Source organism: Brachionichthys hirsutus, chromosome 2, assembly GCF_040956055.1.
Source record: "Brachionichthys hirsutus isolate HB-005 chromosome 2, CSIRO-AGI_Bhir_v1, whole genome shotgun sequence".
NCBI lineage: Eukaryota > Metazoa > Chordata > Actinopteri > Lophiiformes > Brachionichthyidae > Brachionichthys > Brachionichthys hirsutus.
Window position 1 is genome coordinate 10,036,823 of NC_090898.1, and position 22,346 is coordinate 10,059,168.

Genomic DNA, 22,346 nt, shown 5'->3' on the forward strand with positions numbered 1-22,346 from the left:
GCGCTTGTATCGTGCACATGTTGCTGCTCTGCTTTGAACTGAAATAGAGTGAGGGGAAGCGGGTTAAGAACAGCCGGGCAGGCGATCATCCAGCGGAAAAACTCTCACAGAACCCGCCACACTTTCTATTTTGCAGTCGGCAATAGTGTTAAATTGTCACGTAATTTTATTTTTTTCTTACTACGTTTCTTGCTTATACACAAACCGATTTTAATACTACAGACCAGGCCGAGTAATATCGGATGTGGTAAGTTCTGCACACTTGTATAAGCTCCCGTCTTGGCCATGTTAGCCTCAGCTAGTTGGCTAACGTTAGCTAGTTAGCTATCATGGCAGCACTAGTAGGAAAAGTCGTTGCACCCAAGCTAGATAGCTTGAAAGCTAGCGGCGCACAAGCTAACAACTACGCAGTCTTTTGAACTGCGTTACTGGTAGCCACAACGTTAGTTGCGTTAGGTATGGTAACCATTCCAGCAGCTCACTGGAAAGGAGATAGCGGCTAACAAATCCACCATCACGTAACCATTGGTGTTAAACTTTAATCTGCGCATGGGAATGCGCTAATTCATGTTCTGTGATAAATAAGTAACGGTAGCACGAAGGCTAATGGCTGAAAACATATGTGCGCAATGTGCAAAAGCCGGCCATAGCTACCTTTTTGCTTGGAGAAATGTTTGAATCTGTTGACAATATTCTATCTTGATATAATTTCATTTTCCTAACATTCCAGTAATACGACCATGTAACCACAGCAGCGTAATATTGGCCGGTCTCTCCTTGGCTTGACAAGTGATGAGGCAGCCTCTTGGCGTGATGCGTATCACCACGTTTCACCTCTGTTAGTCCCGGTTTGTCGGAAAAGAGGTTTTTAATCGATTCCCAGCACAACTAATGTGAATGGAGATTTTGCAGACATGTGTACCCGAGAATATGCGGCCCACTCTCTTTCAAGGGCCTTTGTCATTTGTCAGGCACCCCCTCCCCCAATACTCCTTCTGCAAGGAATGCTCACCCCTAACCCCGATGACTGGGAGCCCAGACGCGCAGCATCAAATAAACAAGCGGTGTTTGATGTGGGACCTGTCTCGGGTTGTCATCGCAGCGCCACGCGTACTTGTTAGGTGTTTTGGTGAACTCCGTGAAAGTGTCAAGTGAGGAACCGTTTTACAAATATCGCCGTTGCAATAAAGACTTTTATTGGCTGCACATTAAGTGTGTCATCTCGTTTCATCAGCGTGAACGTGTTGTGTGCGCAGGTAGGGTTCGCCTCCACAATGAGACGACTTTTGTCAACGCATCACCGAAACAAAAGGTGTCCGTCGTTCACGTGTTTCATTCAGCAGCGTGTGGCTCGGTTTACCTTGAAGGCGTCACGGAATGGAATGTGCTTTTGTAATGCTCTATCTTTTTTTCGCGCTGGTTTAACAGAAAGCGGCTTGTTTCTCACGTGAATTGAAAGATGCCCGGTTGTTTCATTGTACAGTAATGTACATGGCATGCATGTACTGGTAGCGGGGGGCGGGACGATGCGGCTTGTCGACCAATGGTTTGACCGCTTGGCAGTGCAGCACGCGCGCGGACCGCCCTCCTCTCCCTTTAGGATATTGTAACCCACGCATCGCGGTTGCTCCGCCCCTTTCTCTCCATCTGCCATTTTGGTTTTGTTCCCGTCTGCAGTCGCAAAGCCAGCAACGCAACCACACAGACTCTCGGCAACGACGTAGTGACTCGACAATATATCGCAGACCACCATAATCCCGCATTGCGTCTGTTTAATTTTTTTTTTTTTTTTTTTTAAACAAATCTTCGAATTCTAAACGCGCATCTACCTGACGTAAAGAGACTTGCGGGACAGGAGCGGGTTCGCACTGGGAAGTGAACGAGAAGGATTATTGGTAAGAGGAGAGATCAATGGAGCACGAGTGTTATAGCCAGTCTTTCATTCGCAAAAAAAAAAAAGGCAACGTTAAGATGTGATTTATTTTGTCCGCAATATCAAACGCTATCAGTCGAGCAGCGTCGATCGCTAGCTGTCAAAATAAACCCAATGTTATGTCGTGCGAGCTGGTAGCAAAATAGTATAGCTTAGCTTCGGTTGCTAGCATGTTAAAGTTGTTCCGCACTGGGAGTAACGCAGGCCTCGATCAAGCGGCGAAGGATAGGCTGGCAGACGCATTTCCGTGTCCATGTGTTGCTCGGTTTGCCACTAAGGAGATGCAATTTATCTACAATGGAGGTAACAGCCCGGTCTCCGGTATTATTCCGGCTTTGCTGCTTCATGCCTCGCTGGTTTGTTGATGATCAGGGACAGTCGAGGTACATTAAATTAAAGGTAAATTGAGTTGTAGATCACAGCCCATATTGATTTGTTTTTTTGTATAAAGCTTTATTAATGCTGGTTCATACCTTTACGAGGGTAGCGACCTTTCCATCCCAGTACAATAAACAAGTCAGGACTTCCTCTGAGCATGAAAAGAGCCGATGATGCAGCCATTTATGCGTTTTCCTTGGCAGTTCGTATTCTAGTAGGTTTGTTTTTGGCCTGCAGCCAGACCAGGAGTCCACCAATCACGAGATTCAGTATTCAGTTTGAGTACTCCCGATGGCAACGGAACCATTGCGTTAAATTGTTGAGGAAATAATAATCCTGAAACGATTACTTCGGGCATGTAAGCTATGCTACTCACTAATTGCAAATGGCTTCAAGTCTAAAAAATATCCTTTTGTTGAAAACATCTATTGGAGTAAACCATCTTGCTTTCTTTTCATCTTGAGCGCTGAAATCAGGAAATCCTGTTTAAGCACCTGTGGCGAGGAAAGTTGCTTACGTTCAAATTGTCATGGAAACTGGAGTTTCCATGAGATGTCAAAAAGTAATGTGTGCATTCGGTTATAAATGACAATAAAACGAAGTCTATAAGTATTAATTTTAAGTAAGACATTTATTTTTGGTAAATAGATGAACAAATGGAAAGAGAAATTGTTCAGTGTTTCTGCAGGATAACTTGTGTGTTCGGTCCCCGGCATGAAAAGTATCTACAAATGTTATTGCACAGATGTCCAGCTCGCCGCTGTCCAAGAAGCGTCGCTTGTCAGGAACAGAGACGAAGACGGGATCCCACTGCTCCTCCTCTAACTCTGTCAGAACTGATCTTTCCCATACACCTGCCAACGTAAGCACAAAGACAAAACGTATAGACCTTTTGGTTAAGATGTTGCACCAACTAATGAAAGTGTTTTGTCTTCCAAGGGCATGGCTAAAAATGGCAATGATGCTGAGATCGATGAAGGCCTGTACTCCAGACAACTGTACGCCAAATTCTTTTGTGTTTTATTTTTTACAATGTTTTCAATCTAAAAAAAAAAAAATGTTTTGGTGTTGTTGTGCTGATACTATTTTGTCTCTTTGTGTAGTTATGTGTTGGGCCATGATGCTATGAAACGCATGCAGAACTCCAATGTCCTCGTCTCGGGAATGAGAGGTCTTGGAGTGGAGATTGCAAAGAATGTCATTCTTGGAGGTGTGAGAAGTGTCACTGTACATGACCAAGGAGTTGCAGAATGGAGAGACCTCTCCTCACAGGTAACGTGCAGGTATTCTATTGGACGAAAGTGCACGGGTGTCATTACAGTCTTATTGATGGCTGCCTCGTCATTTTTTGACAGTTTATCTGATGATCTGTTTATTTTGACAGGTTCCTAGGGGAAGTATATTTCAGTATCATGGCTTAGTCATTCTGTATTGTTTCGGTCCAAAAGGAGCACTGCAGCCCCCACCCTTGCTAAATATAGTACGTGTTGACCCAGATTTATCGGTATGTGGTCTCAGCTGGGATAATGGCAGATCAAAAGCCTTTTTTAGGGTATCCTTCTGGTGTGGAGACTGTAAATGTAATTGTATCTATTTGAGTAATATGCCAATGAGAATAGAATGCTTGGGCATTCGTTCAGGAGTCTGAACAGACATTTACAAAGATCTCACAATGTAGTGTTAACTAGTATTTACCAAATAATACATATTCAAGTTGATTGCATAATTAATTGAAGTGGAGAAGGTTGGCTTGCTGTGGAGACCCCTGACAGGGCAAGCCAAAAGTAGAGTAGTAGACTTACCAAATACAAATAGAATGTGTGATTGATAAGTCGAAATTAAAATGTTGTCTTTTTTTGAATGCGCAAAGAGTTGCTGTTTTGATGTAGTTCACATTTAGATTTTTAGATCCCAGTAGGTACTAAAAATCATGTATGCATTTGCACTAAAACACCAATTTTAGCCACTAACTTTTGACCAATTTTAATCTTTCTATTAGGTATATTTGTAACGCATACTGATTTGTATTTTGAGTATTATTAATTCTGTTATTTTAAGTATATACAGGGTTAAATTTGAACATGAATCTTATTCCTTGATTTGACTTGTTTTTCCCCCCGAGACTGTTTGTTACATCTGTGACTAAACGTAACAAGACGGACTGTGTTTATGCTGCGTAAGTCCGTCGTCCATCTGTCTTCAGTTGGGCATCTAAAGGCCAGATGAGGCAAATGCTGACTTGTGTACTAACGTTAGTTTAATAAAAATGTCTCTTACAATTGAAATGTTGGTTATTCTGAGTTTGAGACTTCTAAGACCATGTGAAGCTTCGGCCCACGGAAGGATGGAAGGAAATGAATGAACTCCAATGTTCTGTTTCTATATTGGCATATTTAGTACTTAACCACTGATCTTACACTTGTTGCTTTTAGCTATATGAATGTTGTCATGTCTCTCGGATAAGACAGAAAATTAATGATTGCGTTTTGTGTGTTTTAGTTTTACCTTCGCGAGGATGATTTGGGGAAAAACAGAGCAGAAGTGAGTCAGCCCCGTCTGGGCGAGCTCAACAACTATGTCCCTGTGACGGCCTACACTGGATCCCTCACTGAAGACTACCTGACCAAGTTCCAGGTATGACTGGGGTGCAATTTACTCTTTCGCTCACTCAGAGGAGGACATGTTGGGGGTTTAAATGTGTCTATTTTGTGGTTTAGGTGGTCGTGCTGACAAATTCCACTCTCGATGAGCAGCAGCAACTGGGGGAGTTATGCCACAGAAAAGGGGTCAAATTGATTGTTGCAGACACCCGTGGTCTTTTTGGGTAAGTTTATTAAGTACGGTCACCGTACCTCACCTGTTTGTTATCGTCTAATATTTGAGTTCATGTGTTTTGTTTCGTAGCCAGCTTTTTTGCGACTTTGGTGACGAGATGATTGTGTACGATACCAATGGAGAGCAGCCGCTGAGTGCCATGATTTCCATGATTACCAAGGTTCGTCCTTTCTCTTAACCACATGTGTGTTTATATTATTGTTCCCTTCCTCCAAAGCACTCGCTTTTTCCTTGTCTTTGTTGTGATTTTCTCACCTAAATGTGTTCACCTTGGCTTGTCCAGGACAATCCGGGTGTTGTGACATGCCTGGATGAAGCTCGCCATGGCTTTGAGACTGGAGACCATGTCACCTTCACAGAGGTTCAGGGTATGACGGAGCTCAATGGCTGTAAGCCAGTGGAAATTAAAGTTCTCGGTAAGAACCGTTTCCATTTATTAACAGTAACTTGTGGTTAATTTGGTTAGAAACTGATATGACCGTCTTTCTCTAGGTCCGTACACCTTCAGCATCTGTGATACAGCTGGATTTATGGATTATGTGAGAGGAGGAATTGTCTCCCAGGTTAAGATGCCCAAGAAGATTTCTTTTGTAAGTGTCTGACATTTTTCATATTGGGTGACATTGTGTCCTTTAATCTAACAAAAATACTCTCCCCTCAATATTAGCTTTTTGTTTGTGAACGGGTTTAACAACTTGACTCGTGCTTCAGTATTGTCTGCTGCTGTTCCCACCATTGGAATAGGCAAGCATCAATATAATGGATGTCTTTCCTGTTCAGAAATCCATTTCTTCCTCCGTGGCTGATCCAGAGTTCATCATGACAGACTTTGCTAAATTTGATCGCCCAGGACATCTACATGTGGGCTTCCAGGCTATCCATGCCTTCCAGAAGAAACACAACCGCCTTCCGACATCTTGGGGCCAGGTAATAACTCCAAGTTTTAAACACCACAGTGGTTGTAAGTCTGTTAATGTAATGGATGGCAAAATCCAAACTTATTTTTTGTGTTGTTTTCTATGTGATGCTGTTTGTGTTCCAATAAAAATATTAAGTCTGTCATTGCGTTAAAACATTTTAAATCACTGTTGGATTGCAAATGGATTATCGTGCATCACTATCTTAACTTGTATTCTTCATTTTGCAACTTGATGAAATACTGTATGCGGTACTGCACTTGTATTCCAGGCTGATGGTGATGAGCTCCTGACATTGGCCAAAGAGTTGAACTCTGCCCAGACGGGGTCGGCCAAAGTGGAGCAGCTGGACGAGGCTCTGGTGAAAATGTTGGCGTACGTTGCTGCTGGCGACTTGGCTCCTGTGAATGCCTTCATCGGCGGTCTAGCTGCACAGGAAGTGATGAAGGTCAGTGGGGTTATTTTTACCAGTACGACTGTAAACTTGCTAAATTCTGTTGTAAATTGGGATTTGCTTTTGGACGTTGGCTTAGTGCTCTTCAGGTTGTCTCTAATTATTAGGTTTTGTTGTGAATGCCTAAACCGTTCCGTGTGATTATACATGTTGGCACATGCGGTGCGCTGACTGGTTATTACCAAGTCTTATGTTCTTTGTTTGCTCTAACTGTCTTTTCCCCTCTTTGTGTGTTAGGCGTGTACAGGGAAATTCACACCCATAATCCAGTGGCTGTACTTTGATGCCCTGGAGTGCCTGGCTGAAGAGGAAGGAGCCATTCTCTCAGAGGAAGAGTGTGCCCCTGTAAGTGTTGAATGCGAATGGTGCAAAGGAGTACTGTTAAACTACGGTGATGGTGGTAATATTGTGAATCCTGTTTCGCTGTCTCTTTCTCTAGAGGAACTGTCGATACGATGGCCAGATTGCAGTCTTTGGCACAAAGCTGCAGGATATGCTCGCCAAACAGCGTTACTTCCTGGTGAGTCTGAATTTCAAGCACCTCCCTGTCGTCCTGCTGCTAAAGCATATTTGTAGGATAAATCTAATTATTCCTCTTTTCAACAAACCTCAGAAAATGTCAACGCCCACTAGCATGGTCTTTCTGAAATGCGATGTTTGTGTTGCTGAATAAAATGTTTTTAAAGTGTGTTCATCCTTCATGGTTACGTTTCTCTGACAAATCTTTCTAAACACGTCTTTACCTGCAGCAAGCCTTCTGGTAGTATTTTGTTGACTGTTGTAAATGCATGGTCCATGTTAAGCTATGTATAACGTGGACCTTGCAGCACAACTGAAAGGAATAGATTGACTCACTGAGGCTCTGTTGTTCCAGGTTGGAGCAGGTGCTATTGGCTGTGAGCTGTTGAAAAACTTTGCCATGATTGGCCTGGCAGCTGGGGAGGGCGAGGTCATCGTGACGGACATGGACACTATAGAGAAGTCCAACCTCAACAGACAGTTCCTCTTCAGACCCTCCGACGTCACGGTTGGTGTCATCTGATAGTCCATGCATGCGCGTAGTAATGTTGTACATTCTACTGTAAATGCTCCTAAAGTGAGCATATAATCGTAAACGCGGTGTAGGTTGTGGTAATCCGTTTCTTAATGTCTCCTATCTTAAGCACCACAATGTACCAATAAATAAAAAAAATTATTTGAATGCAATACCCTGAAAAATCTGAACTATGCTCACTGTACCAGTTTCTGCTTCTTTGAATGTGAAATTATTTTCGGTTGGCTTCAGTGCTGAGGTTCAAAAAGCATTTATAAAGTAAAACCAACATTTTTCTATGGCAACAGAAAATGAAGAGCGACACCGCTGCTGCTGCAGTGAAGCAGATGAACCCTTCCGTCAGAATCACTGGTCACCAGAACCGGGTGGGTCCCGACACGGAGAGGATCTATGATGATGACTTTTTTGAGAGCCTCGATGGAGTGACCAATGCACTTGACAATGTTGATGCACGTAAGACACCGATAAATATATAACTTCTTCCTACCTTTTTTGCAATAGTCTTCACTTTTATATAACATCGAATATCACTGAAATCCTGTCTTGCCCTTGTTGGCCGTTGTGCAGGTATGTACATGGATCGGCGGTGTGTGTACTACCGTAAACCCTTGCTGGAGTCCGGCACGCTGGGTACAAAAGGCAACGTCCAGGTTGTGATCCCCTTCCTCACAGAGTCCTACAGCTCCAGCCAAGACCCACCTGAGAAGTCTATCCCCATCTGCACCCTAAAGAACTTCCCAAATGCTATTGAGCACACGCTGCAGGTCAGTAGGTGGACAGCTGCACTTAGGGTTAATATTGTGTGATTTACATGTTATTAATGTATTGAATATAACGAGAACTATAATTTCTACAGAATTATCATGATGAATGGCTAACTGAGTCATATTTTCCAGCTTTACGTTATAACGGTGACTCTGAAACGGTTTTTGTTGGCATACAAAGTTTACATTTAGAGTTCCGACTGCACAAGTGATCCGGTGTCTTGACTTTTATTCAGTGGGCCCGTGATGAGTTTGAGGGCCTGTTCAAACAGCCGCCAGAGAATGCCATGCAGTACCTCACGTAAGTTGACTTCTGTTAAAGTAGCATCGCTGTACTTCTAAAGGACTTCTCCTGGTGCCTCTATTTTGGGGATTAATTTATAGGAGGTTGTTGCTTTTGTGTGACTTTTGGTATTTTAAATATTTAATAAATTTATGCTGGGTGGAAGGATGAAGAACATGCGGCGGCTCTTCTTGAATTTTTAACCAGCTTGAAAGATAATGGTCGTTTTCATCGTAGCGATCAGAAGTTCATGGAGCGTACTCTGAAACTTCCTGGAGCTCAGCCTGTGGAGATTCTGGAGGCTGTTCACAAGAGTCTGGTCATAGACTGCCCCCACAGCTGGGCTGACTGCGTCGCCTGGGCACGCAACCACTGGCAGTGCCAGTACAGCAACAACATCCGCCAATTACTGCACAACTTCCCCCCAGATCAGGTACTCTCTACTTGGAATATGTGCTTTCTTGCCTTTTTCTTTTTTTTATAAGTCATTTTCTCAGTGTTTGGATTTTAAAATTATCGCTGGAAATAATCAACCGCACCTCTAAATCTGCCCTGATTTAAATGTCTTCCTAATGTTGGTCAGCACTCATTGGCATGGCATCCTATCCACTCGATATTTGTTATGAGTAATTAGATAAAATTCTCTGAGTACGGAAGTAATAAATTGTGAACGGTCATGTACAATTTTATGGTTGTTCATTTTGTCTTCCACTTTTGGTCTCAGCTCACGAGCTCTGGTGCCCCCTTCTGGTCTGGCCCAAAGAGATGTCCTCACGGCCTTGAATTCAGCACAAGCAATGTAAGTGTGATGAAGTGACTGCTCTGAACTTCAATATCCAGCATCAAGATCATTTATTTGTATATATTTTTTAATGCAGGAGCTGCATATGGATTATATAATGGCAGGAGCCAACCTGTTTGCCCAGACATACGGTGTGCAAGGCAGCACTGATCGTTCAGCGGTGATCAAAATCTTGCAGGACATAAAGGTGCCCTTTTTTACCCCTCGTTCGGGGGTTAAAATCCATGTGTCTGACCAGGACCTGCAAAATAGCAATTCTTCCGTTGGTAAGATGAATCTGTATTTTCAACAAAGTTTTAAGTCATAATCATTCATTGTTTTATCATGTGCATCGTTGAGGATGAGATGCATGTACAACTGTTTGTTATAGATGACTCCAGACTGGAAGAAATGAAGACCCAGCTGCCTTCCCCTGATTCTTCCCTGTTCAAACTCTGCCCTATTGACTTTGAAAAGGTACGTAATATTTCCCCCTCTTCCAAATCGCTGTGTGAACATCCTCATCCCCGTTATTGGTCCTCGATCCAGCCCCACTCTGCACCTGTGGTAGTTCTGACTGAATTATCCTGTTAACACAGGACGATGACACTAACTTCCACATGGACTTCATCGTAGCAGCATCCAACCTTAGAGCGGAGAACTACGACATTCCCCCCACTGACCGACACAAGGTGAGGGTGCACGTCTCGAGGCTGCCTTTGGCTTTGGATGAAGTCATCAATCGCAGACTTCCGAGCCTTCATGGTGCAGTGCTCTCTATCTCGTATGTATAGAAAGCCTTGAAGTAATTACCGACCTTTTTCTCTTTGTTCATTCAGAGCAAACTGATAGCTGGCAAGATCATTCCTGCCATCGCCACTACCACAGCTGCCGTGGTCGGCCTCGTGTGTCTGGAGCTCATCAAGATTGTCCAAGGACACAAGAAGCTGGAAACGTTCAAGAATGGCTTCATGAATTTGGCTCTGCCTTTCTTTGCCTTCTCTGAGCCCATTGCTGCTCCCCGACACAAGGTGAGCGTGAGCCTTGATCGTGAGCTGCTTGTTTGTTGCCGACATTTGTCCCCCACTGTAGGGTAGTAATTGTCTTAATCTCCGATGACGACACAGCCATGCTAATACTGATGCACCGGGTAGATGCAAATCTGCTTGGGTGCAAGTGAGTTCACCTGACCTTCTCACACTGACGTCATCAGTGTGTGCTGAGGAGAAATGTCAAATGTTTTTGGTCAACAGTGACCTCTACCCCCCCCCCCCCCCCTCAAATCATTTTAGCCCCAGCGGTGGCCTGCTTGTGCCGACTGGTCTCTGACGTTATGATCTGTATTAATCCTTGCTCTTCATTGTGGCTTCAGTACTATGAAATTGACTGGTCGCTGTGGGATCGGTTCGAGGTCACAGGCTTGCAGCCCAACGGAGAGGAGATGACACTCAGACAGTTCCTTGACTACTTCAAAGTATGTTCCATCTCTTTTTTTAGCTGTTCCATTTCTGGCCAGCGGTCAACCAAGCCTCACTTTTATCTCTCTCTGGTTCATTTATCAGAATGAGCATAAGTTGGAGATCACCATGCTTTCTCAGGGAGTGTCCATGCTCTACTCCTTCTTCATGCCTGCTGCCAAGCTCAAAGAGCGACTGGACCTACCGTGAGAATATAAATCTACCTGCCTATTGCTCTCTCCGTGAACACAGGAGTTTGTCTTGATTATATTCCTGTCTTCAATAGGATGACGGAGATCGTGACGAAGGTGTCTAAGAAGAAGCTGGGAAAGCATGTGAAAGCCCTGGTGTTTGAGTTGTGCTGTAATGACTTGACCGATGAGGATGTGGAAGTGCCCTATGTCAGATACACCATCCGCTGAACTCCACACTGAATCCACCCACAGCAGGGCGGAAGGTTATAAGGGGGGGGGGGCAGGGAGACAAGGGTGGGCATTCTAATTGAGGACTTGAAGTCGGGGTTGGGGCCGGTGGTTGGATTGACAAGTCAGTTTATTGGATTTTTGTAGGCCGGTGTTTTGTGTAAACCTGTGCCTGAGTGTACATAGTCCCATTGAACTGGTTTTAAGGATACCTGTATGTGTGTTAGGATCCAGTTACTGCCCATTTGATTGAACAGAGGTGTCCTGAGGGAACGTTGGTGTGTAATGAAACCTTTGTTACCCAGTAGCAGAAGCTCTCTGCTGACTTTAGTCTGGTACTCCATAGCCCTGCTAGTGTTCTTCTGAAAGATCCTCACACTCTTGATTAGTCTTCAACGTAATAAAATAAAAAGGATCTTTTAATTCAGCCAACCGTCTCCCCTTGATTGTACTTGATTGATCCTTTCTCTCCTCAAACCCATGTTTCTTAGACCTGGTCTCACGTTGCTCTGTTAGTAAAGATGTATCTTGTTGACTAAACTTGAGCCAAGAATCTCAACTAATAAATATATTAAGAATCAATTTCACTGTTTTAAATTCTGAGACGCCCCCCCCCCCCCCCCCCAATTAAATAAACCTATAGATCAATTCAGCCCGAGTCAATAGTTTCTCTTGACTGGAATTGTAATCGGAGTATCTCACACATACACAATTGGAAATCTTGTCACTTTAAAGTTCCCCTAAAACCCACCTCATTGAGCACTTTCTGGATGGGGCTATCAGTTCACTCTTCTGACTATTTCATGTTTAATCTATTTCTTTTGGCAGGGTGGGTGGAGCAGAATTTATTTTGTGGCGGGGGGGCGAGCATACGCCTTGTAGGTCATAAACTCTGCTTTAATGCCACTTGACTTTACAGTACAGTATACAAACAAGACAATGAGATGTACCTTGAAATGGGAGCACTTGGCGTGATAGTGAATAAACGTGTAAAAACATACCCGGCTCCCTGTGGTTTTTACTGAAGAGGTCATTTTGTATCGAAGTCCTGCTACTGGTTTAACAATTGAAGCAAACCGTCATCAGTCTTCCATTTAAATTTTCCTTGTCTGGCCTAAATGGTTGTTCCACAAGACAACGTTCATCAAGCATAACCAGGAAGCACTGCTTAAAGCAGCTGAAAACTACCCTGTATAGGCAAAAAATAAAAACACCCGAGTAATTATTCTTGGAAGTCCTAAATTATGAACTAAAGATTTGCACCGTGCGGGCTTAGTCATGCGTTTGGACAAGTTGAAGTTTCAACCTGCGAACAGCGGATGCACAAGTGTGTGTGTAACGCTAAAGGATGTGGTTGATTGTGAGATGAGGAAGAAAGTGAGGAGGGAGTGTGCTGAGCTTTGACGGGCTTTGCTGAAGCAGGACAGGGTTTTGGATTATTTCAGTTCATTCTGAGACTTTCCGATGTTTTTGTGAAGATGCACTGAAGGGAGCGGGAAGCATGGAAGTGGAGGAGGCTAGTGAAACGAGGACTTCCAGGTATACATTTTAACTTTCACCGTCAACTGTTTGTAGCTTTGTTTGAAAAGTAGGGATTATAAATGTGAAACGAATGGTATAAGAAGGTGTTTCACATCTGGCAACATGGTAAATAAATCTGATCTTCCCAAAAGCAAAAACCTGTAGGATCCCATTAGACTACATTTTAGATTTGATGGCTAATACAATAATATAACCTGTAGGGATTTTGTCTTTGTCCTTAAGTTCTGCATTACCAGGAGAGATGCACTTCGTTCACTCGGACCACGCTGGGGTAGGTCACTCCACCCATCATATTTCTGTTAAAAAACGTATGAAAAAAATAAAAATGAACCTCACTTCTATGTGATTTGTTGCTTTTAGAAGAAGAGAAAACAAGATCCCCAACCCGAAGCTGTAATCCGAGTCCTAGAGGTGAGTGATAAATGAGATTATTATGAATATCTGCTCCGCAGATGGTCTCTTCTGTCTCACAGCTCACGGAAGTCAGTCATCCTTACCTTTGTGACCACAATACCGATTACAGACTTGACAAGTGCGCCTTTCTGTTTTGCTGTGCAGCCTCAGAAGCGTTGACTTCTCTTGTCATGCTTTTATTCTCACCATGTGACATCTCAAGGACAGACTGCCCGCTACAAGAATGCATCTCACTCTATCGGTGCACTGAGCATAATGCTGTTGTGGCGGGTGCAACAAGTATTGGTACCGTAATTCCCGGTGTACAAGCCGCTACTTTTTTCCAATATTTTGAACCTTGCGGTTTATGCAACGACGCGGCAAATTTACGTATATTTTCCCACTTTCGTTACGAGCCGTGTTTCGTTAAAGCCTATTTATTTTCGTTACAAAATTCGCTGCCGCCGGACCGCCGTACCCGGTCCCCGCTGCCTGTCCGCCATCCGCTACGCGGCGTCGGACGCGCCGCGTAGCGGGGAAGGAACCCACCCCCTCGACCTCCCGGGCGTCCCCACCCCTGCCGCACCGCGCTCCCGCGGACGGAGGATGAGGGGCACGGGGGCAAGGGGGACGGGGACACCCCGCCAGGCGGGCGCGCGCGCGCCGCGCAGCCTCCGACGGGCGGAGAGGGGAGGGCGACGGGGCGACTGCTCCCCCAGCCGCGGCTCGAGCCCAGCCCCGCTTCGCACCCCAGCCCGACCGACCCAGCCCTTAGAGCCAATCCTTATCCCGAAGTTACGGAGCTGATTTGCCGACTTGCCTTACAGCTACCTTATTCTAACATGCCAGACGCTGTTCACCTTGAAGACCTGCTGCGGATATCGTTACGAGCCGTGTTCCGTTAAATATCATTTGTCTCAATGCACTTGCGGCTTACGAATATGTGCGGCTTATTTTAGTACAAAATATATATATTTTTTAATTCAGTGGGTGCGGCTTTTTCACAGGTGCGCATAATAGTTCAGCAATTACGGTAGACATTTTGCATTTGACTGCAGAGGCACAGTTTCAACCTCCTTCCTCTATGAAAGTGTCACACAGGAAATGAGAGCGCTGCACCATTAACCATCTCACTCCTCTCCACATCACTCTTTCCATTCTGCTCAGCCCTCTGTGTCTCTTCACTCCTCCTGGCGTATTCTGTAATGTAACGGCCGCTTTTTCCATCAGAATGAAGAGGAAGATGAAAGTGAAATGATGTTTGATCACATGAAAGACTCAGAGGTGAGGCGCTACTCTTCTCAGTGTTCAGACATTTATTTATTTTTAACAGTGGAGCACAAAGAAATCAAACGCTTGATGAGTGGCACTGGTACACAAGCATTATTTAAGACTCAAATCGACATTTTATGTACTTTGTCCTAGGAGCCCAGCAATAAAAGGGTCAAACCTGTGGCAAAATCCAACAGCCTAACGGGTGTTCTAACCCCAGCCAAGACCCCTGCTCTCAAACGCATCGGACAGTCTATTTCGGTAACGGCGTGTGGGCACATCACGCACCTTCTTTTCATGTAATTAGCTTTTTGCTTTACGGAGCACTTCAATGCCACCATTCCGCTCTTTTCTCAGCGGTCCATCAGTTTTCGCACGGAGGCTCGACCTTTGCCCCCGGCTCACCTGCGCGCATCCCCAAAGGCCTCGGTGTTTCCGCGCCGACGCAACAGCCAGTGTTGGAGCGACACTGTAGAGAGCCACGACCTCACCGCTAAGGAGATCAAGCGTCAAGAGGTAAAGCAGGATGATGTGGCAGCTTGATGCAGGTGCATGAAGATGAATGCTTCTGCATGTAGCAGAATTTTCTTTGGGGGGGGGGGGGGGGGGTGACAAGAGCTGCTGTGGACACGACCTTCCTGGCAGTTATGAAAGAGGATGTTAGCTGGTATTGGCTCAACTTCCTTTATTGAACAACCAGCTGTGAAAGTATTTGTCATCGGTGTATTTCACGCTGCACATGGTGCGTTCGTCGTATCCACACACTGACATTGATGTGTCCGGTCGTGTTTCCCCTCTTCTGCAGGTTATCTATGAGTTGACGCAGGGAGAGAGACAACTTATTGATGACCTCAGTCTGGTCAAGAAGGTAAATTCAAGAAGGTCAACTTAATGCCAAAGCTGCTGCAAGTTCAATATATTGTGAATCCGTCATTCCACTTCCTGATTTGCTCCCACTCTGCACTGCATTTATTTATTTGTGCTCCGTCTTTGCCGTGTGGCAGGTGTACTACGAGCCGATGCTGAAGCTGGACATCATGACGGAGAGTGAACTTGGACAGATCTTCGGTACCTTGGACGCCCTCATTCCTTTACATCAAGGTAAAACATCCCTCTGCTTTATTCATGCAATTGAGTGTGAACATGAGTTTTTAATCTTCTAATCCTACTGAACAAAAGATTCCAAACCCCCCCCCCCCCCCCCCCAAAAAAAAAAAAACCCAACAGGTTATTGTGTGGTTGAAGCACACAATAATTAATTATTCTAATGATTCTAATGACATTGAAGGCAAGAATGGAGTTATACTGAGATATCCTAATTGCTGACGTCCGATAGCGTATATTTGCTCACACAGTTATTTCCAATTGAATTCTAATGCTATTTAACAAACATAACACTTATTTGAACTGTGTCGAACCCTGGCACTGTTTTAACCACAAAGTCCTTCATTAATTTTCCATGTCAGGACAGACATATTGCTGATATTATTTCCTCTTTTTTTATTTTAGAATCCAAAGGAAGCTGAACTTTCACCTCTTTGAGTAGTAAAGTCTGTATTCAGTCATCAAAGATGAACCAGAAAGCAAACACTTGTGTTTTTGACTTCATGGCAGAGCTTCTGGGGCGTCTTGAGAGACTGAGGGGCTCGGAGAAGACGGTCGGAGAGGTGGGGCCCACTCTGATGAACTGGGTGAGTGTCTGCACGGGAGCCGAGACGCCATCGGAAAAGACGAAGCGAAAAGGGCGCCGCTCTCCGCTTCCTGTATTCCTTCAATGACGTTTCTCTCCTCAGCCGAAGAGTTCAGTCCAGCGTGTGTCTCTGGCTTTTGTCTGACTCCTTCGTGCCTCTTTCTCTCCTCGCCACAGTTCCCATGTCTGGAGGCCTACGTAACGTACTGCTGCAACCAGGTGGGGGCTAAAGCTTTGCTGGACCAGAAAAAGCACGAGAAAAGAGTGGAGCACTTCCTGCGTCTGTGTCAGGAGTCGTCATTCAGCAGGAAACTGGACCTGTGGAACTTCCTCGATCTGCCTCGGAGCCGTTTGGTCAAATACCCCCTGTTGTTGAAGGAGATACAGAAGTGCACACCTCCAGATCACCCAGACGAGGACACGTTGCCTCATGCAGTGAGTTTAACGTAAACACACATGCACGTTACACAAGTCAACGCTATTGCTGTGGACGTTCAGATGTTGGTCCTCCATAATGGCACTTGTCTAATATGCTCGAGTTTTGTGTGGCAAACCCACAAAAGTGTTGATGTGAGAGGGGATTTAGAATCTGCTTGTTGAGATGACTATAAGAAACACAACTAACTGGGTTCGGGTTATAACTCCAGCTTTGTTTCTTTGTCCCTGTGTTAACTAAATCAATCAAGGGCGAACTTTGGCTTCAACCAATATTTTTTATTTTTAAATATTTTGTAAACGCGATCCTCAAAATTGCAGTAATAACAGATTCATAAAGCAAAGTCCAGTAGCCTTTGATCCTGTGACATAAATGGAACGTGGAAATAATATAACATTGATTAACTTTGCATGTTGTTGTGTTTAAGCTGGACCTCATCCAGAGCGTCGTATCAGAGGTCAACAAAAAGACAGGAGAGGCGGAGTGTCAGTTTTACAGGCGGTTTCTCAACTACTCAGATGAGAGTCAAAGAATATCGGAGATCCAGCTGTCCCGCTTCCTCTACTGCCACGGAGAGCTCAAGAACAACAAGAGCCAGGTACTATTTGATGTACCATCGGGTCCTCTTGCGCTTCTCTGCCTTAGTGTAGGTTTGTAAGACTTTTAATACCCAGCAGTTTAGACTATAAGCTGCCTTCTCCTTGTATTCTTATTTTTCTGTGCCATATCTAAAAATCCAAATGTGTTTTTCCTGGCTAGCAGATGATTGTTCGTGGCAAATCCACCAAATCACTCCCATTTTGCTCCCCCCTGTTTCGTCCGCCAGCGGCTGCACGTCTTCCTATTTGAGCTGGCTTTTGTGCTGAGCCGGCCAGGCGAAGACAGAGAGGGAGGTCAGACGTTCCAGGTGTACAGACAGCCTCTCTCCAATGCCTTAATAAATCTGGAGGAAATTCCAGATGGAGAGGCTGGTGGAGGAGGCAGCTTTAGGGGAGCCTTCACTGGAGGAAATGATAAAGGTATAACATCTTCGTGCAACCTGTAAATGTAGCTTTATCTGCTAAAGCGTATGAATGCAAAAGAGTTATTGGAGATTAGTTCCCACAATTATCAGATTATATGACATAAATATTTGGAAAAACACTCATGCATTTGTATTAATAAGGTATTAATATTGTCTGCATTATAACATCAGTCCAGGCCATAAATATTCGAAGGCCAAGAAACATGTTTCTGTATTTATTTAACTGCAGAGATGATTTTTGATATTTTTATGCAATTTCTTTTTCTCAAATATGCAATAGACAAAAATAAATACAAAATCAATTAACAGGGACAACATAAAATACTTCCTTTAATTAAATGCACTCATCTCCCAGTGAGGAACTGCTTCCGCGTGAGCAGCAGAGGACGCTCCAAAGCTCAGTCCTACAGCCTGCAGGCCAACGACTCCTTCTCCAAACAGCAGTGGATCACCTGTATGCGCCAAGCCATGGTTCACGCACGAGATAAGAGGGAGCAGAGCAGCCAATCACAACTGCCCGTTCATGCCGATCCCGACCTTTATCACATAGCTGAGCTCAGGCTCAGCTCGGATGCGGAGATGGCCGAGCACACCAGCCGCTGACTGTTCCACTGACCGCGGAGAGGCCTGAGGACTGAAGGTGGTGAAAGATGAACTGTCTCTGAATGATCGTACTTCATATAAATCCATGTATTGAAAATGTCTTTTTCTATTATTAGTATTTTTTTGAAGAGAGGATGTGTTTTACACATATTGGTGATGGTATTACTGTGAATATATGGTGTAAAAAAATAAATTTGTTAAATAAACTGACACTTGAAACTTGGTTGTGGTACTCAAGACAAAGTACACAAAGACACGTCTAAGTATAGCCAGCAAGTTCTACAAAGAAGAGATTAGGGATAATTATCCTCTCTCTCTCTCCCCGCCTCTTGTCGCCCTGTGATGCCGGGCAGGGGAGAGGAGGTAGGCTTTCAGTGCCAGCCTACAGACACACAGTGAAACTCTAGACATCCCTTATGCATTTTTAACAGTATCAGCAGGTGATGGGAACAGTTTGGTTGGGGACAGTTTGTCCACAGATAGCAACCAAGTGATCAGGTGAGTCCAAGCCGCTGTTCATTTGTTACCGCTACAAATTCTGGGAGACATTATTTGCGAACGTAGTTTGCAAGATTTTAAACTTTCTATGCACAAAGACGGCAACGAGCATGTCGATCTAGCTGTGCAAAAAAAGCTCAGAAAATTATACACGTTTGAATTCTCTTGCCGTATTCTACAAGCTTCACTCTCATCAGTTCCAGTTTTGTGAATATGCATGCTCAGGCTAATTTGCTCATGTCTGCATTTATTGCAGTCTCTGTCAGACCTCGACTTTTCTGAGATGTTGCGCATGCTGGATTGACCTCAAAGGGATTCTCCGTCATGAATAAACCCAGCTTCTTTTTGCTTCAGCTGTGAATGACATTCCATATCAACCTATACCTAAAACAAGAGGATAACATTCCATCAACTGTTTCATTTTTTTTTCAAGGATACAACATTTTCAGGGTGAACTATGATCACGCCTCACCTTTGACTCAAATCAAAGGCTGTGCAACCTTCCTGCTTTCATTTCTGTGGGAAGCCCTTCTATCTTTTGTTAGATATTTCTGTGGGAGACAGGAATGCCCGGCGCCAGCGATGCCAACACGGAGGGCTCTTGTGAGGCCCTGTGTCGGACCATGGTTTCTCAGAACGGCCTCCAGAGAGAGACGGCCGACATCTCCCAGTCGGTCCTCTACACTTCTCTGATGGGACTGCTTCTGATCACTGACAATGAGGTTTGCAGAACACAAAATCCCATAAACACTCACGTATATATTTTATTGTATATTTTCACATTCAAATCTGGATTACTTCAGTATTTAGTTTTTTCTCTGAAAATGGAATGGATTGAATGTTCATTGGACAAACAGAGAAATCAATTCGTGGTGACGCACATCTACACACACACACACACACAGTGTGTGTTTAAGCACCTGTCAGCACTCACTGGCCTCTAATAGGATGAATGCTTCAGGTTGGCTTTCTTTAGCCTCCCGTTACGCTTGCAGATAAGAAGGCTAAATCTGCCTCACCAGCGCTCTATATACACACTGACATTGTGGGGCCGACAGACAGTAACATGCTTTACAGACACTCTGGGGTCAAATAGTAAAGCGTGGCTCCATTGACCTGCGTCATTAGCTTCTGTTTGTTCTCCAGAAGGAGCAGCTCACCTTAGGAAGCGGAAGGGTTGGCCTGAGAAACATAGGAAACACAGTAAGTGTTGAATAATGTTGAACATGCAGTACTCCAGTACTCAAAGGAGTTTAAATAAATACTTCCAGAATACTCTTCTTTTATAAGCTTGTTTACTTTCCCCAATATTTTGTCTCCTCTTCAGTGTTTCCTGAATTCAATAGTACAATGTTTGTCTCACACACATGGCCTACGAGACTACAGCCTCTGCAAGCTCTACAAGCAGGAAAAGTTCTCTAAAGAGGATGCTAAGCTCATGGAAGGTGCCCCCCCCCCCCTCCCCCCTCACACACCTACACACACACAAGCCCCTCTCTAGCATTCATCTTTTCTCATGGCTCCTTGTCTTCCTGTTCCAGCTTTCTCTCAGGTGCTGTCTGGCCTCTGGGATGGGAATGAAGGGGACACAGTGACGAACCCACGACAGCTTTACATTCTTTTTAAAGGAGCAGTGCCAGGCTTCAGTGATTACAGGTGAGGATGTATTCAGGATGGGCAAATCTCCTGCAGCTTTGAGAACCGCTTGACAAAAAAAAACATGACAATTTACACTGTAGCTTTGTGCAACTTTAGCAAATATACTTGCCACGTGTGAAATTGAGCCGGCAGCAGTTCCTGAGAGACTTAATTAAACGTACAGTTATCTCCCAGTTAAGTTGGACACTAACGAACACTTACACTATAGATGCTAAGGCGAGAGAATAACCACTTCTGTATCAGTGGCTGCCTGTACCAGAAGAAAAGAAGAACACCCCCTTATATCTTTGTGTTTAACCCAGTCAGCAGGACGCTCAGGAGTTCCTCAGGTTCCTTTTGGATAAGCTGCACACAGAAATCAACCGCAGACCATATAGTCGACGAGCAGGAAAGGAGCCTGAACAAATAAACAGCGGATTTAGGTGTGCATGTTGGTGGGGGGGGGGGTGATATTTAATTTATTAATAATGGTAATGACCATCAACTGACCACCTCTTTTGTTCTCCCACTTTCCTCCGATCTCTCTCACGATCAGGATCTCAGAAGAGGGGGCTGCTATGTGGAAGAAGCACTTGGAGAGAGACGATAGCAGGATAGTCGGTGAGGAAAACAGATTTACTCGGAGCGATTGTCGGTTTGATCTGGGTGAAAACATCTATGGGTAACTCTCGCTACCTTTTTCCCACCCAGACCTGTTCTCAGGTCAGCTGCGGAGCTCACTGCATTGCTCATTGTGCTCCCACCACTCCAACACGTTCGATGTGTTCTGCGATCTGTCTTTGCCCATCCCCAAGAGGAGATCTGCCGGGGAGGTCAGGCTGAAGGACTGTCTGGACCTCTTCTCTCAGGAGGAGAAACTAGACAAGGAGAATTCACCGGTAAATTAACATCAGCCTGATCCTGTGTAAGTTGACCAGCAATTATACACCAGGCCCTAAAATGTTGAAGTGTGTGTGTGTGTTTTTATTTGTGTATTACAGATGTGTGAGAGGTGTAACAGACATACAGAGTGCACCAAGCAGCTGTCTATCCAGAGGTTTCCCCAGGTTATTGTCATCCGTATCCATTGAAAAAGCACTTGCATTTATATTAGTCTTGTTAGAGAGTGATGTTTTTTTACTGAAAGTTATGATGTGGCTTAACAATCTCCGTTCAGATCTGAATCGTTTTACCATGTCACGGTGGTCTATTAGTAAAAGCACAGTATATGTATCCTTCCCACTCACTAACCTGGACCTTGGGCCTTACGGATCTGTCAACTGCGGTAACAAAAACATTCTAATTATATATATATATATTTCTTTCATTTTGTCTTTGTATATGAGAGCGATTAGAATAACCTTAAGATAGCCAGCCTAATTTGAAGCACAGCTGTTTTGATTTCATGACAAGTCATTATTTCCTCATAGGCCCAGTTCTGTATGATTTGTATGCAATATGTAACCACACCGGGACTGTGAACATGGGCCACTACACAGCCTGCTGTCTGGATGAAAATGGTTGGTGCCTCTACAATGACTCCAGGTGAGACTCAACCTACTTAGAATTTTTGTAATGGTATTTCAAGATTTATAGATTTAAATTAAAATCCCTATAGGGTTGATTTCTGCTTAGACAACTTCTACATGAACCTGAAATTCTTGTTCTTGATTACTCTTCATCTTCCCACTCACAGCGTGACTCCAGTGTCTGAAAGCCAGCTGCAGACCAATCAGGCGTATGTACTTTTCTACAGGCGCAGCAACAGCACCTCCACCAGCACTGTCAAGAAATAAGACTCAGATTGGTTGAGTCAAGCAGCCAATCAGAGCATCTATCTATCTATCTATCTATCTATCTATCTATCTATCTAGACTTTCTTTTTTTTACATTTGTGTTTTCTATTGTACATATTTTAAAGTATTGTATTATTGATATTTGAAACAGTCAATTAAAAAAGATGTGACCGAAG

At 44.2% G+C, this 22,346-nt stretch overlaps 3 protein-coding genes and 1 non-coding gene across 5 annotated transcripts; all 4 read left to right on the plus strand.

The window, feature by feature from the left end:
- Positions 1-58: 58 nt before the first annotated feature.
- uba1 (ubiquitin-like modifier activating enzyme 1) lies at positions 59-12,278 on the plus strand. Of its 2 annotated transcripts, none has more exons than XM_068744062.1 (26): positions 59-247; positions 3,057-3,173; positions 3,251-3,309; positions 3,415-3,583; positions 4,811-4,945; positions 5,029-5,135; positions 5,216-5,306; positions 5,430-5,562; positions 5,639-5,736; positions 5,927-6,073; positions 6,335-6,511; positions 6,755-6,862; positions 6,957-7,037; positions 7,392-7,544; positions 7,859-8,024; positions 8,139-8,335; positions 8,572-8,636; positions 8,856-9,051; positions 9,343-9,417; positions 9,497-9,686; positions 9,791-9,876; positions 9,999-10,091; positions 10,239-10,430; positions 10,772-10,873; positions 10,962-11,062; positions 11,143-12,278. In XM_068744062.1, the coding sequence occupies exons 2-26, from the start codon at positions 3,057-3,059 to the stop codon at positions 11,276-11,278; spliced, it is 3,174 nt and encodes a 1,057-aa protein (XP_068600163.1). In that variant the 5' UTR covers positions 59-247; the 3' UTR covers positions 11,279-12,278. The 2 variants fall into 2 exon arrangements, with proteins under 2 accessions (XP_068600163.1, XP_068600155.1); XM_068744054.1 differs by lacking the exon at positions 59-247 and adding an exon at positions 1,697-1,895.
- On the plus strand, positions 10,510-10,627 carry LOC137909899 (small nucleolar RNA U6-53/MBII-28). Its single transcript, XR_011106027.1, has one exon. It is a non-coding gene; the product is annotated as a small nucleolar RNA U6-53/MBII-28 (small nucleolar RNA).
- A 501-nt stretch (positions 12,279-12,779) lies between the features above and the next one.
- arhgef3l (Rho guanine nucleotide exchange factor (GEF) 3, like) lies at positions 12,780-18,430 on the plus strand. The gene is made up of 13 exons (XM_068745491.1): positions 12,780-12,817; positions 13,043-13,091; positions 13,181-13,231; positions 14,444-14,497; positions 14,639-14,746; positions 14,843-15,001; positions 15,291-15,353; positions 15,490-15,586; positions 16,100-16,176; positions 16,353-16,610; positions 17,039-17,209; positions 17,438-17,630; positions 17,991-18,430. The coding sequence occupies exons 1-13, from the start codon at positions 12,780-12,782 to the stop codon at positions 18,236-18,238; spliced, it is 1,566 nt and encodes a 521-aa protein (XP_068601592.1). The 3' UTR covers positions 18,239-18,430.
- An 872-nt stretch (positions 18,431-19,302) lies between these two features.
- usp21 (ubiquitin specific peptidase 21) lies at positions 19,303-22,338 on the plus strand. The gene is made up of 11 exons (XM_068752974.1): positions 19,303-19,458; positions 19,886-19,939; positions 20,064-20,181; positions 20,278-20,392; positions 20,698-20,817; positions 20,931-20,995; positions 21,086-21,273; positions 21,376-21,454; positions 21,552-21,659; positions 21,805-21,919; positions 22,071-22,338. Exons 1-11 carry the CDS (start codon positions 19,303-19,305, stop codon positions 22,168-22,170), a joined length of 1,218 nt encoding a protein of 405 aa, XP_068609075.1. The 3' UTR covers positions 22,171-22,338.
- Positions 22,339-22,346: the final 8 nt, after the last annotated feature.

Coding starts and splice junctions, on each gene's coding strand:
- arhgef3l (XM_068745491.1), top strand. CDS start 12,780: ATGGAAGTGGAGGAGGCTAGTGAAACGAGGACTTCCAG. Junction 17,210..17,437: donor TCAAGAACAACAAGAGCCAG/GTACTATTTGAT, acceptor TTCGTCCGCCAG/CGGCTGCACGTCTTCCTATT. Junction 17,631..17,990: donor CACTGGAGGAAATGATAAAG/GTATAACATCTT, acceptor CTCATCTCCCAG/TGAGGAACTGCTTCCGCGTG.
- uba1 (XM_068744062.1), top strand. CDS start 3,057: ATGTCCAGCTCGCCGCTGTCCAAGAAGCGTCGCTTGTCAGGAACAGAG. Junction 9,687..9,790: donor AAATAGCAATTCTTCCGTTG/GTAAGATGAATC, acceptor TGTTTGTTATAG/ATGACTCCAGACTGGAAGAA. Junction 11,063..11,142: donor AAAGAGCGACTGGACCTACC/GTGAGAATATAA, acceptor TGTCTTCAATAG/GATGACGGAGATCGTGACGA.
- usp21 (XM_068752974.1), top strand. CDS start 19,303: ATGCCCGGCGCCAGCGATGCCAACACGGAGGGCTCTTGTGAGGCCCTG. Junction 19,940..20,063: donor TGAGAAACATAGGAAACACA/GTAAGTGTTGAA, acceptor TCTCCTCTTCAG/TGTTTCCTGAATTCAATAGT. Junction 21,274..21,375: donor TAGACAAGGAGAATTCACCG/GTAAATTAACAT, acceptor TGTGTATTACAG/ATGTGTGAGAGGTGTAACAG.